The sequence below is a fragment of the Vitis riparia genome, chromosome 16 (assembly GCF_004353265.1).
Source record: "Vitis riparia cultivar Riparia Gloire de Montpellier isolate 1030 chromosome 16, EGFV_Vit.rip_1.0, whole genome shotgun sequence".
Lineage (NCBI taxonomy): Eukaryota > Viridiplantae > Streptophyta > Magnoliopsida > Vitales > Vitaceae > Vitis > Vitis riparia.
The window spans coordinates 2,487,357-2,502,208 of record NC_048446.1 but is presented as its reverse complement, the minus strand read 5'-3'; the positions used below and the strand labels follow the sequence as shown (position 1 = coordinate 2,502,208).

Sequence of the window (14,852 nt, the reverse complement as noted above, 5' to 3'; positions counted from 1 at the left end):
AGGCTTAAAAGTGGCGTTCTACCTGATCTGATGGAAAGACTCCTTTAACACGAAAAGCATTTATTTGATTCTGATTTTCCATTCCAACAACCGAACAAATACCTACATCTCTCTCTCCAAATCTGGAAATTTCGATCTCCGACTCTACATTTCTGGCGTATAATTTAGGTAAGGCTCTCAATTCAATTTCAGTAGTGAGATCTCATATGGGTTTGTGATTTTTTCACTGCGAATGAATTGAATTTGAAGCACTCACATGGGTTTTGTGTAAGGGACTTGGATTTGAGAGTTTGGATTTTCATTGTGTTGATCATGATCAATGCTTGTTTCTTGTTGGATTGAGAACTCCTCCAAATTTCAATGGGTTTGGTTGAAATTTTAGCTCTTTCTCAGTCCGGCAAGAATTTGAAGTGGGAGTGTGGTGTTTTTTGATTTTAGGAATATGGGTATGGCCATAGAAATGAAACTGGGATGGTATAATAGCTCATTTATCTGGGTTTGCGTTTCTCTTTTTCACTGAAAATGAATTGAATTTGGTGTTACCCACATGGGTTTTGTACAAGGGACTTGGATTTGAAGGCTGGATTTCTATTACTTTGATCATGGTCAATGATCGTTTTGTCTTGAATTGAAAACTTCTAGAAATTTCAATGGGTTTTTGTTTGAAATTTTAGCTCCTTTTCAATCTGACAAGAATTTGAAGTGGGAGTATGGTGTTGTTGATTTTAAGAAGATGAGTGGGGGCGAAAGAAACTGAAATGGTATGATTCCTCTTTATCTGAGTCTGGTTTTATTTATTATATTTTATTTTATTTTATTTTATTTTTCAGTGAAAATGAATTGAATTTGGTGTTATCCACTGGGTTTTGTACAAGGGACTTGGACTTGATAGGCTGGATTTCCATTGCTTTAATTATGACCAATGAACGTGTCCACTTGAATTGATACTCCTAGAAATCTCAATGTGTTTGTTTGAATTTTAGCTCGTTTGAGTCCCCTCAGGGCCATTGGAGGTTTACCCGATCGTTAACTTCAGGCCCCGTGGGATTAGTCGGTGCATGTGAACTGGTCCGGACATCCATGGTTATCAAAATAAAAATAAAAATTTAGCTCTTTCTCACTATGCAGGAAACTACAAGTTGATTTTAAGTGGGTGTGTGGTATTGTTGATTTTAAGGATAGGGGTATGACCATAAGCAATTGAGATGATGTAATAGCTCATGTCACCTGGGTCTGTGTTTTTCTTCACTGAAAGTGAATTGAATTTGGTGTTGTCCACATGGGTTTTCTGTATGAAACTTGGATTTGATAGTTTGGATTTTTATTGCTTTGATCTTGACCAATGATTGTTTTTCCTTGGGTTGAGAACTGCTAATCTCAATGTGTTTTTTTTTTTTTTTCCTTTCTTTAGAATTTTAGATCATCTTCACCCTGGCAAGAATTCAAAGTGAGTGTGTGGTATTGTCTATTTTAAGAATATGGGTATGGTCAAATGGGTACAACCATAAGACATTGAGATCGTATAATAGCTCATTACATCTTGAGCACCTTTTTTTTCACCAAAATGAATTGAATTTGATGTTATCCATAGGGATTTTGTGCAAGGGACTTGGATTTGGTGGGCTGGATTTTTAATATTTTGATCATGATCAATGATTGTTTTTTTTCTTGAATTGAAAATTTCTCAAAAAATCGATGTTTTTGTTTGAATATTAGCTTCATTTCAGTGTGGCAGAAAACTACAAGTTGATTTGACGTGATTGTGTGGTATTGTGATTTAAAGAATATGGGTGTATGGCCATAAGTAACTGACATGGTATAATAGCTCATGCCATTTGGGTCCTTTTTTTTTGGCACTGAAAATGAATTGAAATTTGATGAATTCAAATCAGTTTCCGTAAGGAACATGGATATGTTAGTTTGAAATTTTCTTAGTTTGATGTGTGAAGAGTTCATGTTGACCAATGTTTTTTATTAATAATTCCTTTCTTTGTGTTTTAGCTCTCCTTAAGTCTTGCAAGCACCTACAAGTTCAATTGGGATTTGAAGTGTCTGTTGCATTGACGATTTTGAAAATATGGATATGTCAACTGGTTATAATCATAGGAAATTGAGCTGATATGATAGCTCTGTTATCTGGGTCTGTCCTTTTTTTTTTGGAAAAAAATTTATTATTATTTGCTGCAAATGAACTGAATTTTTTTTGGTACCTGCAAGGATTTTCAATAAGGAAATTGGATTTGATAGTTAAACTTTATGAATTTGGTATGGCAATTCATTTTTCTCGGTTTTATTATTTATTGATTGTCATCAATGGTTTTTTTTCCATTGCAATGTTTGAATTTTAGCTCTCTTGAACTCTTGCAAGAAACTCCAAGTTCAATTGGGATTTGAAGTTTCTGTATGGTATTGTTGATTTTAAGAGTAAGGGAAGGATCAATAGACTATGGCCACAAGAAATTGAGATGGTATAATTGCTCTCAAGTTCCCTCTTCGGTGCATAGAGAGTGCTTTTTTACATGTAAGCATTTGTGGTTGTGTTGCTCAAATTTTAATAGGCTTATTATTTTTTTGGGAGACAGGATATTTAAGTTGTAGGTTTGATCAGTTTGATATCATACTCACTTGGGATTGTGTGAATAAAGAAAGAAAGAAGAGGATGGTTGTTATCTTTATTTTTATTGGGCATATTTTTATTTTTATTTATAGACTTTAGGATTTTTAAGTTGCAGGTATGATTAATTTGATATTATCATTAGTTGGGATTTGTGTGATTGAAGAAACAAGAAGATAGTTGTTGTGGTTAAGATTACCTGCTAAAAAGGAGAAAAAATAGTTGTTATGTCCAATTTTCATCAGACCTTCATTTTCCTTTTAGGATGAAGGATATTTAATTCATGAGTTTGATCAATTTGATATCATAGTTGGGATTCATGTGATGGAAGAAAGAAGAAGAAGATACTTTTTAGAAGAATGTTTAATATATATTAAGCTTCTTATCTTTTTAAGGATGTAGGATATTTAGTTGTGGCTTTGAACAATTTGCTACCATGGCCAGCTGAGATCTGTGTGATTGAAGAAAGAAAAAAGAGGAATGGGGGCCTTAACAGTATAGTGCTTGATGTAGAATAGAAGTTGGAGTGCGTCTTTTGTTGATTTTTTTTCCCTAAAGTTGTTTTCTAAAGTGGGAGGTGCTTTGTGGCAAATCATTTTGAGAAAATTGAATTCAAGTTGTGTGTTTGATCAATTTGATGAATTTGCTTAGTTAGGCTTTGGGTGATTGAACAAAAAACAGAAGAGGGAATGAGGCTATGGAGTCGTGTTCCTTATCCAAATGCTGCTTGGTGTAGGAAGAAGTGGAAATGAATCTTTCCTTGAATTTTCTTTCCTTAATATTGATTCCTTAGTTAGGAAGTGCTTTGCAAGAAAAATCATTTTGGGAGGGGTCCTTCAATCCCTTGTAAAGTGGCTTCTCAAATCCAATCCAATCTTTTGTTCACACACCATAGCACACCTAACCGCTTCCCCTCCTAGATTTTTGTTTTTTTTTTCATTTGATTAGTAGGAGCTGGAGATTTCTGAAGGGATGCTATGTGAAGACTGGATATTGAGTTAGTGAACAATCTGCTTGTACATTGCTCGGTAGTCTCTGTGCTTTTCCTTTGATTTTTCCTAACCTGACTAGTACTGGGTCAGGGTGCTTCTTTCCTCGTCTCACCTCTTTGAAGTTGGTAACATAATAATGTCTTGGGCTGACATTGCAAGGCATGGAAGATTGCTCTTTATTATTATTATTTACCTTTTTACCTTTATTTTAAATTTCTTTTGGGAGCATCATGCTTTCATAATCTCTGAGCTGTCAGAGTCCAAGTTGAAGGATCTTATATAACCTACATTGCTTTGGGTTTTTAGTCCTCAAATCTGGTTGCTGTGTTCCATAGTTCACATTTAGTTTGGGATAATATTTTTTCTTCAATAATATTGTCTGTTAAATGAAAGGAAAAAAAAAACGTGTTCCTGGGCTATTGGCCTCAAATCCAATCCTATTCTCCCAACAACCTTTCATACATCTAAAAGATCCTCATTGCACTCCAAGGGTGTGCTCATCCCAGATTGTAATGGATGTGATACTTCAGGAAAGAAAACTGGGTTTTGTTATCCTATAATTCATGATGTCCAAGAAGGCGGAAAGATGTCCAACCATTTTTTCTATGTCCTATTTGTTGGCTGACTCTGTCCTGAGCCATTTCCATTGCATGGTTATTTAAATTGTTTTTTTCTCAATGAATTATAGATTTTCACATGGTCTGTATTTCTAGCTTTTGTGGTGGTGGATCAAGGGCCTACCCTTTTGACATGCTACATAAAGAAAGGTTTAGAAGAGCCTTGCAGACTAGTAGCTCAATCTTTTTGTAACATGATATCAAACATGAAACACTCCATGTCCCAATACTAACCCCATATCTTAAGCCAGATTTCACAGATGAGTAGTTTAATCCTGTGTTATTTTTTATTTAAGTGACAATGCATGTATTTTCAACAGTATTATAACACTAATGAACTTTACTGTGAACTTCTCATTAACTAAATGCACTAGGATTGCATTGCACATGAGATAGAATGTACAAAATATGGGGAGATGTAATAATATGCAAATGATCTTGAAGCTAATTTTGAGCGGCTTATATGAAGATGGAGTATGCACATACAGTGAATGCAATTGACTGCTGTGGGAGAGCAGGTTGCTTCTGTTTATATTTGGTCACTCTTGATTGAAGGCTTTTGCTTAGACAACTGATTAGATGTGTGGAAGGGCAATTTGAGTCACAGTTAATGGAGATCATTAGGAGCTCAAGTCCTTTGGATCTAGAAATGAACCATTGTTTTATAGGACTCAGGGAGTATTTTTGTCTTAAATGCGCCCAAATTCTAATGATGTTGTTTTGCAGTTGTGTTAACTATTATGTGCATTAAACAAATTATTCACACTGATGAAACTATGTCATACTCAAAATTATTGCTTATTGTTACATCTGTTTTACTTAAAAGTTTGGCGATTAGTATTTATCAAAAAAAAAAAAAGTGTTTGGCTATTGGTGAAATTACTAATCAGCTTGACTCCTGGAGTCTGCAGGTGGAGAACGATTTCTGAAGACTTAGTGATTTGATTTGTGCCATTGATTGTCAAGGAGAGAGTCTGCTAAGGTAATACTTTCTAAATAGAAGGTTGCATCTCTACTCTGCATATCCTGACATATTTAATGAAAATGATGGCCTTGCAATCACTATAATGCGGTATATGCTTCCAGGACATGGCCTGTGAAAAGTAACAATCCTTGGTGCTCTATATTTCTAGTTCCATGTTGCTAGCAATGTTAAATATGCAACTTGTGCCATGTTTGCTAGAAATTATGGAAGAAATTCATGTTTGATATAGTTTCCAAGAAGATCAAGAAAAAAAAAAAAGAGAATATGGAACCCTATAAATTGTTGCTTTTGAAATCTTGTTGCTTTGAAGGTTCTTTTCTGCCTTTAGGTCCCAACCACCCAAAGAGCATAAGTGATCTGAATACTATTTCAAGTAATTACTCTTGAGTTGGCATAATCATTATGTGTGAGTGATTGCAAAAAGCACAGTTGGGTTGGCATTTGAATTTGAAGCGGCACCAGTGCATTTCTGAAAATATTAAACTGTTGGCCAAATAATGAAATTAGAAGACAAGGTCCAAAAATGTTGGGCTACTGTTGTTTTTCCTTCTTTTCATATTCTAATAAAGGCCTTCTCTGGCAGATTCTTGCTAGAACTCAATGCATCTGTAAAATGCATTAGGGCTGTTAGGACTCATGAAAAACAAGTCATGAAACCTGTTATCTCTACTACTTTTTATATTTCTTTTAGCAGACTTTTATGTGGGTCCTCTATATATGTCTGCATGCATGTTTTTGTATATGGGCATTGTGGTTTATAATCACTAGAAATTAATGAGAAGTAAATTTTTTTACTAGTGTCAAGCAAGTGCTGCATGGCTCTCCTCTCAAAAAAGCACTGCATGGCCTTTGTTGGTGATGTGGCATAAATGGAAGGAGAAGGGCCTGTACAGGTTCTTCAAATACATAAAATCTTTGCTGGAGATTAATGACACAATTTTCGATGGTAGACCTGAAGATCTCCCATCGGCCAATCATATCTTACAGGCCCATACGGCCCTCTGATCTGGATGTTCTTGAGCAAATCCATGGCGATGTGTTTCCTATCAGGTTAGATGATCTCATCTGATACTTGTGAGTTATCAGCTATAAGACGATGTAGTTGCTTCATTCACAAAAAAAGCATCAACTTTTCCAGATATGAATCTGAGTTCTTCCAAAATGTTGTCAATGGACGGGATATTGTGTCTTGGGGAGCTGTTGACCGTAATCGTTCTAATGGTGAAAGTGATGAAATTATTGGATTTGTTACAGCACGGCTTGTTCTAGCAAATGAAAGTGAGGTGAGCCTTCTGTGAGGAGCACAATATGACTTGCATCCAACACTCTTAATTAATTGTGTGGGTTCTCAAGCACTACTGATGGGTAAATCATGTTTTAACCTACCACAAATTATACCCAAACTAAGTGGATCACTGATGCCAAACTTATATTGTTTGTGTAATTTTAGCCATCTGAACTTGACCTTTACTTATGATTCCCATCTTCACTGTCTAAACTTTCATTGATAAAACTAGGCTGAGGATTCTTTGATCATTTGAACTTCTAGAGCAGCACCATTGGTCCATTTTTATTTGTGAGTCCATGTAAAATAGATAGGATGACTCTGGAGATTCCATTTCTCATTCTAGATTTTCTTTTATTTGAAAGAATAAAAGGTACAAATAGTTTGTGTTTGTTGAGTTCTTTTAATTTGTCTAACTGTTGTTGGCTTTGAAGATAGGGGATATGCTCCAATGTGACTCATCAAAATCTGGTCAGACTCTAGTCTACATTCTGACACTGGGAGTAGTGGAAACTTACAGAAATCTTGGCATAGGTGAGATCATCTTTATCTGTTGACATGTCTTGAATTGTCTGTGATATTATTACAAATTTGGAGTTGGATTGCAGCTTCTACACTTATTCGGGAGGTTATCAAATATGCTTCAAGTATTCCTACATGCCGAGCAGTTTATTTGCACGTTATTAGTTACAACAATCCTGCCATTCATTTTTATAAGAAAATGTTATTCAAGTGTGTGCGAAGGCTGCATGATTTTTACTTCATCAATGGTCAGCATTATGATTCATACTTATTCGTTTACTATGTAAATGGCGGTCGATCTCCATGCTCACCATTGTAAGTACAAAAACATCCTTTTCCTTGAGTTTACACGGTTATATCCTGTGGTTTGGTGGAGAATAGTTTCTGCTCTGTTATTAATGTGAAAATAAAACAAATGGCAAGGAAGATGGTGCAGTGTTTAGTGACACTTCGGCTTGATTCCTGATATAAATCCTCGATAGGTCAAGAAAGATGCAATTTTAGTATCAACTCTGACAAAATATAGCTATACCAATTCCTTAATTCACCAGTAAGATGGTTTTGTTAAAGCATGATGTACGCTTTGAGTCCAAATCCTAACAGCTCAGGTTTTTAGGAAAACTCAACATAGTAGTAGAGCTGGTTAACTAGAGGCCTTTAGTTCAAGTCCTACCCCCATGTATTTGTAGAATCTTCCTGTTTGCTTATCCAAGCATTTAGTGACTGGTTTTATTTCTAACAATTGTTTTATCCTGCAGAGAGCTTGTCACGGTTGTTGTGACATGCATGAGGAATGGGCTTAAGTCAGTGGCTGCAAGGCTATGGAAGAATGACGATAAATCGCCAAAATGGTCCAAATGTAAAGAAAGTTGGGGCCTTATGAGGACAACACAATCGAAGAGAGTCCTCACACCCGAGGGTAGTGGGTGTGAGTGTGTTTAGTATGTTCTTTTCTCTTCCCCTTTATCTCTATTAACTCCTAGCTAGAAACCATGAAATAATCTCCCACTGCAATAACTTTTCCCTTCTTAGTTGAAGGGTGATTTGGATCTGTCTCTGTTTGTCTAAGTTTCTCTTCACCAATAAAACTCATTAGGATGTATCATTTTTTTCTGGTGTAAAAAAAGAGGGTTTGATCTCACTTGAAACAAATAGTTTGTTATGATGCCATCTTTGGTTTATTCCAAACTTGATTCTTAGCTTAACAAGAATGTATGTTGAAGACTAACCGCTTCTCCTTCTCCATTTCATCTTTTGCATATTTGAATACTGTGGCTCTGGATTGAGTGAAGGAAAACACACCATACTCCTAGATAGAACAGCTCCAAAACCCATTTTACAGCAATGCAGCGGTGCAAAGACCATGCCTGATTGCTGGTCTTGTGGTCTGGTAGTATCTTTGATATTGGTTTTCTTTGAAACAGGCCTCTCTGCAGCATGTTGCCTGCATGCCCATGCCCCTCTTAACTTCAATGACTAAGGTTGCTGGTATTGTGGTCTAGTACTAGTTGCATCTCTGCAGCTGCTTTGTCATTTGTTTTTGGGTTTTTCGATTTCTCTTGAATCAGGGGATTATGCAGCATCAGGCCTGCAGTTGAATCTATAGCTTCAAATTTACGTCAACCATTCCTTTCAGGTCATTTTGCACCAAACCCTCCGTGAGGCTATTTTAGGTTGGCCAATGATAGTTTGAAGCCAAACCATGCCATGCCATGCCATTTAGAGCATGTTTGGAACTATGAATAGGGGCTTGAGAATTGGAAATCAATTTTATTTTAACTCATGAAAAATGGGAATAGAGATTAAAAATGTATTGTGATGGAAACCAACATACATTGATGTTAGGGTTCAATTTTATTTATGTTCCCATTTATGTTAGGGTTTGGATTCCTCTCTTTTATGTAAAATTATGACCCATTTTTATTTTTATTTTTGTTGTCAATAATTGCCTTTTTTTGGCAATATGTCTTAAAAATAAGGGTTAATTTCACTCGTACTCCCGATGTTTATGTAAATATATTAAATAATCATTGATTTTAAATTTCGTTGGTTAGCGTTTTTTCATACTCCCGAGGTTTAATGTAAATATATTAAACTACTATTGATTTTAAATTTTGTTGGTAATACTTTATAAATGTATTTTGTTTATAAAATATATTTTTTAGAGTATCATAACTAAAATCTTTCTACCTAAAATTATTTTAAGAAATAAATTTTATAAATAGAATACATATGTTAAGGTGTTAAAAGAAATAAATTTTATAAATAGAATACATATATTAAGGTGTTAAGCAATTAAATTTAAATAATTTATGTGTATTTATATCAAATCTCATTGGATGCGAATGAAATTAATGCTAAAAATAAATTACTATTTAAAAAAAAATTATAGCATTATTTAGCAGTTTATTATCTGAAACCGCTTTTAAAAATAAAATAAAGTGAAATGGAGAATGGTTTTGAGAGAACAAATAGAAAAAAACATAGGTAAAAACAACTCTTATTTGTTATTTAAAATCTAATTTTATTTTACTTTGTTTTTAAAATTAAATGGTGCAACAAAATTTTTAAAGAAAATGTTTTGTTTTTTCAAATAAAAAATTGCTTTTTAAAAACCAACTAAACTACCTTGATTAGTTTGAAGGATACAAATTTTACTTCACTAACTTTTAACAATACAATATCATTTTGTGAGCATATATTTTTTCAGACTTTGTTTGAAGTCTTATTTGTCAAAAATCAACTGATAATTAAGCCACTATAATGATCATAGGTCATAAAGAGGTCAAAAATAATAATCGAAAAATCCTCATTAACTGTCAATAACCAACGCCACTCCCCTCTAAACGGGCTTCTCACAAACCTCACCTCCAAAATCTCCAAACTCCCATGACCACTTCTTTGAGATTTTCCCAAGAACCAACCACCAAAATAGCTGCCCTTTGTGGTGTACCTTGATTTTCCCTTATTTGGAACCCTAATCCACACTACAACATTGTATCAAACATATACAAAATGCAAGTATGAAACGAGTGGAAAGCTGCTTTTCACAATGGCATCTTCTTCACCAATTTCCATCTCATTTCTCCTCCTCCTCCTCCTCCTACTCCCTTCAGCCTCCTCTGATCCTCAGCTCTCCTTCCATGGCGGTCTTCTCCTCACCGGAAATGTAAACCTCTCCCTCATATGGTACGGCAGGTTCGGCCGCATCCAAAAGTCGGTTCTCCGGAGCTTCATCAAGTCCCTCAACAACAACTTCAACACAAACCTTGAGCCACCGGTGTCAGAATGGTGGCAAATGGTGGAGAGCTACCAGTCTGCAGCTAATGACAAGCTGTTTACGGTGCCTAAGATCCGTGTTAGGGTTGTGAAACAAGTCACCGACGTCTCGTACTCGATCGGAAAAGTTATCACCAAAGACTTTCTTTCAGGGTTGGTGAGTAAGGCCACCAACGGCGACAGTAACACCGTCGCTGTTGTCTTCACGTCGAGGGAAGTCACGGTGCATGGGTTGTGCATGGGAAAATGCTCCGAACATGGAGTTATCGGTAATCCAAAACTTCACATTTCTAATATATAGAGCTCGTGATTTTGAGAGACTTAGAAATACTTTTGAATGCTTTGAGACCGTCGTAGAAATTATTTGTAGTACTATAAATTGAAAACCTTTTAATTACAATGATTCTTTGAACAATGCGACTATATTTTGATGTACTGAAGTCTAAATTCAGATCATTGAATATGTATGATGAAATTTAGATCGTTGAACGATAATATAAATAAACGAGATCACGATAACATGATTTTACTTGATTGATGATATATTTTCGATATTTAAAAAACGAAAGTATACTTCAATAATACAAACTATTTGTTTAAGTAATGGAACAAGGCCATGGTAATTCCTAGTGATTTATCTTCATTTTATGTTTTTGATTCCATATTTTTAAATCCAGGTCCATCAAATCAACTTTACATGATCGTTGGGAACCCTGAGACGGAGTGTCCCGGGTCATGTGCCTGGCCGTTCCACCGGCCGGATTATGGGCCACAGGGGGTAACCCTACAACCACCAAACGGAAATGTGGGTGCGGATTCCATGGTAATTTCATTTGCATCAGCACTAGCTGGACTTGTGACTAATCCCTATAACGATGGGTTTTATGATGGGCCTGAATCGGATCCGAAGGAGGCATCAACCATCTGCCACGGTATATTTGGGAGCGGGGCATTCCCGGGTTACACCGGAAAGGTTCGGGTGAACCCGAGCAATGGCGGGTGCTTCAATGCCCATGGGCTAAAGGGTAAGAAGTTCTTGCTTCCGGCATTGTGGGACCCTAAAACATCATCATGTTGGACCACGATGTGAGAGTTTATTGTGGTAGTGAAGATTGGTATTGTATTTTGTTTTCTTAGTTAAATCTTTGGCATGGGAATGTGGGTCAATAAAAAAAATTGGAACTATACTTGTATAGAAAAGGGTGTGTTAAATTTTCTTTTCCTTTTCCTTCCCCCATTTTTTCCCAAGAAAAAAAATAATAAGAGTGGTCTCATTACGAAACTAGACTCCTTTGTTATAATGATGAGTTCTGCACAATTCCTTTATGAACCTCTCTCTCTCTCTCCCTCTCTCTCTTTCTCTCTCTCTCTCTCTATATCTCTCAACTAAAAATCTATCATTTAATGTTATAAAAGAAGAAAAAGAAATCCAAGAAAGACTACAAGTCAAAGTGATACCTTTTCCAGGTGCAAATATCAGTTTAATAACAGTCCCAACTCCTCCATCTCCTTCGATGAGCTCAAATTTTTCAAGGAGAGGAGAGGGACCTTCCTCCATGACCATGGCCAATTGAAGAGTGCCATAGAGCTTCCATGCATTGCTTGCCGACACATCTACCTCTACATCATATGAAACTTGTCCAAACATTTTCTTCTTTCACTTCTTTAAATCTATGGGGATGACAGCGGCTAACAATTTGGGTTGTAAACTTCAACCTAGGGTTTATAACATATGATGGACACATAGAAGACAAAGAATAAGATAAAATAAGGACGACAATAATGACCCCGTGCCATCCTTCTTAACAAGTTGGCCTAAAAAAAAATGCCAAAAAATTGTACTCATCTTATATTATGTATGATTTTATAAGGTATATGCCCTAGTTTTCTATGCAGGGGCCCATAATTTTAGAGAGTAGATTTGACTAGATTCATATGATGTTGAATTGTATACTATTGCAAAACTAATATACAATAATTTTAGTTAGGCGGGCTTACATACACATGACTTCTTTTGTCACACATGAATTCTATATCAAGATATGACTTTTTTTAAGGGGTACCTTCACCATATCACTTTGTTTGAAATTATGCATATACAAAATAATAATAATGATCAAATTAATACCACCTATAAAAAAGTATTATTGGGTAGCTTTTCTTTAACCATCTTTTTCCATATATATATATATATAGAAAGTAATTTTTTGAGAATTATTTTTGAAAACATTTAAAAAAAAAAAAACAAATTTAAGATGTTTTTAATTAAAGTACATTGAGAACTTTTATATTGTACATAAGTGTATGATAGTTTAATAGAAAAATAAGTTAGGAAAATGGTTTTTTCAATTTGAGTTCCTAAATAAAATTTTGTTCTTAAAATAATTGAGGACTGTTTTTAGGAACCATTTTTAATTTTTTATATAAATATTATCAAACAAGAACATATATTTAGTTAATATTTGAAATCATGTAACTTTTCTTTGTTCCACCAATTGATCTAAAAACTTATTTTGTTAGGTATACTATTTTTGGCTAGTCTTCAGGAGGAGGCGACCATTTTTTAAATTCTCTTTGGAATCCCAACAATAAAATAATCATTTAATTCATTTATCATTTTCACATGAAATGCAAGAAAAAGGAGAAACATAAAATTTGGAAATTGATTTAACACCTCAAAAATTAAAGGTTTGGAAAATGTTGGGAAAAAAAATTGAAAATCCAATTAAGATTTAAGTGAAATTTGGAAGTTTAATCTTGTACTTTGAATTGGGAAAAGAAATAAAGAAGTAATGCAATAAATCATTAAGTTGTCATAATCTCATGCTTCATTCTATTAATTATGATTTTTTTTGTGTAAAAAAATAACATATTTAACAGACATTTATTTTTAAATTTAATTTTTAATATAAAAATATTAATATAATTTTATCAATAAAATATTAAAAATTAATCTCATCCTAATTATCAAATTAGAAAAATAAACTAAACGTGTTTGTAACCCAAACACATGTAAAACATTTTATTGGACCAAAAAATAAAATAAAATAAAATACGTCAATTTATGCAATAATAGACAAAGTAGTAAGCTCAACAATTTCTCGACATCTAAACAAGAGTATTACCATTAGATAGTTTTCTAAAAATATTTTATAATTTTTTGTATTATATATAAGTATGCAATAATTTTATGAAGAATAAGTTGAGCAAATTGTATTTCATATTTCAATTCTCGAACATAATTTTGTTCTTAAAAACAATTACAAACAATTTTTAAGAACTATAGAATAGAGTTAGTTGACTTGTTTTTTTAGAAGTGATATATGTTATTGGAACTCGGGGAACTTCCTTAGTAGCCTTTCATTATTTATTTTTTTTCATGTGGTTGTACAAATTGTCAATGGAGAAACCGTTAGGTAGAAGGTAGTATTTAGGGAATGATGAAATAATTCTTATCCATTTCGAATATGCTACCACCCCAGACAAGGGTCCTAATGCCCATATTGATGTTTAGTATTATGACCAATGCTACAATTTATTGCCATTATTTAGGCCATTTAAGACATACTCATGATTTTTTATTTAAAAATCAATAAAAGAAATTGAACCTAAACCCTATGCTATTTTCTTTTATTTTTTGAATATAAAATGACATGTGAATTTGCTGCCATGAGTTTTTCATCTCTATGAGTTCTTCATTTTCAAATATTTATTGATATTATGATATTAATTCATAATATCATCCAACTATATTTACTTATACACTTATTTGCTTATAAATTGCTTTCATTTGAGTTGAACTTGGTATTTAGACATGAAGCTTTGTTACATTCCAATATTTATCTGGTTTATTCTTGTCTTTTATGAATCATTGACCGTAAAGTATTATTTTTTTACTTGAATAAATATTATTTTTTATATAATAACCATTTGTTATTATCTATATGAAGGCAATTATGAGAGATTCGTGAGCTTGAGATTTAGTTTGCACTTTCATTTTTCATTTTTAAAAGATAATCTTTGGCAACTACAACAATGACTTCTAATTGTAAGGAAGGTGTGGTTGAAGCAATAGAAATAGCTTCTTCATTGGCATTGTAATCGATTTTCGATTTGATGATGCATGAATCTTCACCTTTCTCTATAATCTCAAAGTAAACTCGTAACTGATTAAATCCTAAATTTAGGAATCCTCCTTCAATTGCCTCAACTTCTTTTATGTACTTCTCATCATGGATGGAAGTGAATTTCTCTTTGGCACCAATATGTTTTGGCATTCGTGATTCAATTGAAATAAAACAATATATATGAAATGAAAGTCTTTAATAATATAAAACAATTCTTGGAATTGATTAATTAACCAAATAATATTAAAATCGATTTAGTAAAAAAATGGAATTTAACCTACTTGAGTTAGAGGATTCAACCTAGTTGACCCATTTGAAAAGACTTCATGGATTTCAATATAATATCAAAACATAAAAATAAAAATTCTCTTTAATACCCTTTTGGTACACTTCTTCAATTGGTGAGATTTTCTTATGTACTCTTCCAATAA

General features: G+C 33.8%; 2 protein-coding genes across 4 annotated transcripts; both read left to right on the top strand.

The window, feature by feature from the left end:
• Positions 1-4: 4 nt before the first annotated feature.
• Positions 5-8,243, top strand: LOC117933916 (histone acetyltransferase MCC1). 3 transcript variants are annotated; one of them, XM_034855500.1, is made up of 8 exons: positions 5-168; positions 675-761; positions 5,135-5,205; positions 6,007-6,258; positions 6,347-6,491; positions 6,928-7,027; positions 7,102-7,330; positions 7,774-8,243. In XM_034855500.1, exons 4-8 carry the CDS (start codon positions 6,137-6,139, stop codon positions 7,955-7,957), a joined length of 780 nt encoding a protein of 259 aa, XP_034711391.1. In that variant the 5' UTR covers positions 5-168; positions 675-761; positions 5,135-5,205; positions 6,007-6,136; the 3' UTR covers positions 7,958-8,243. The 3 variants fall into 3 exon arrangements, with proteins under 3 accessions (XP_034711391.1, XP_034711390.1, XP_034711392.1); XM_034855499.1 differs by lacking the exon at positions 675-761; XM_034855501.1 differs by lacking the exon at positions 675-761 and having other exon boundaries at positions 5,128-5,205.
• A 1,697-nt stretch (positions 8,244-9,940) lies between these two features.
• On the top strand, positions 9,941-11,617 carry LOC117933508 (protein EXORDIUM-like 1). The gene is made up of 2 exons (XM_034854891.1): positions 9,941-10,563; positions 10,972-11,617. Exons 1-2 carry the CDS (start codon positions 10,068-10,070, stop codon positions 11,382-11,384), a joined length of 909 nt encoding a protein of 302 aa, XP_034710782.1. The 5' UTR covers positions 9,941-10,067; the 3' UTR covers positions 11,385-11,617.
• Positions 11,618-14,852: the final 3,235 nt, after the last annotated feature.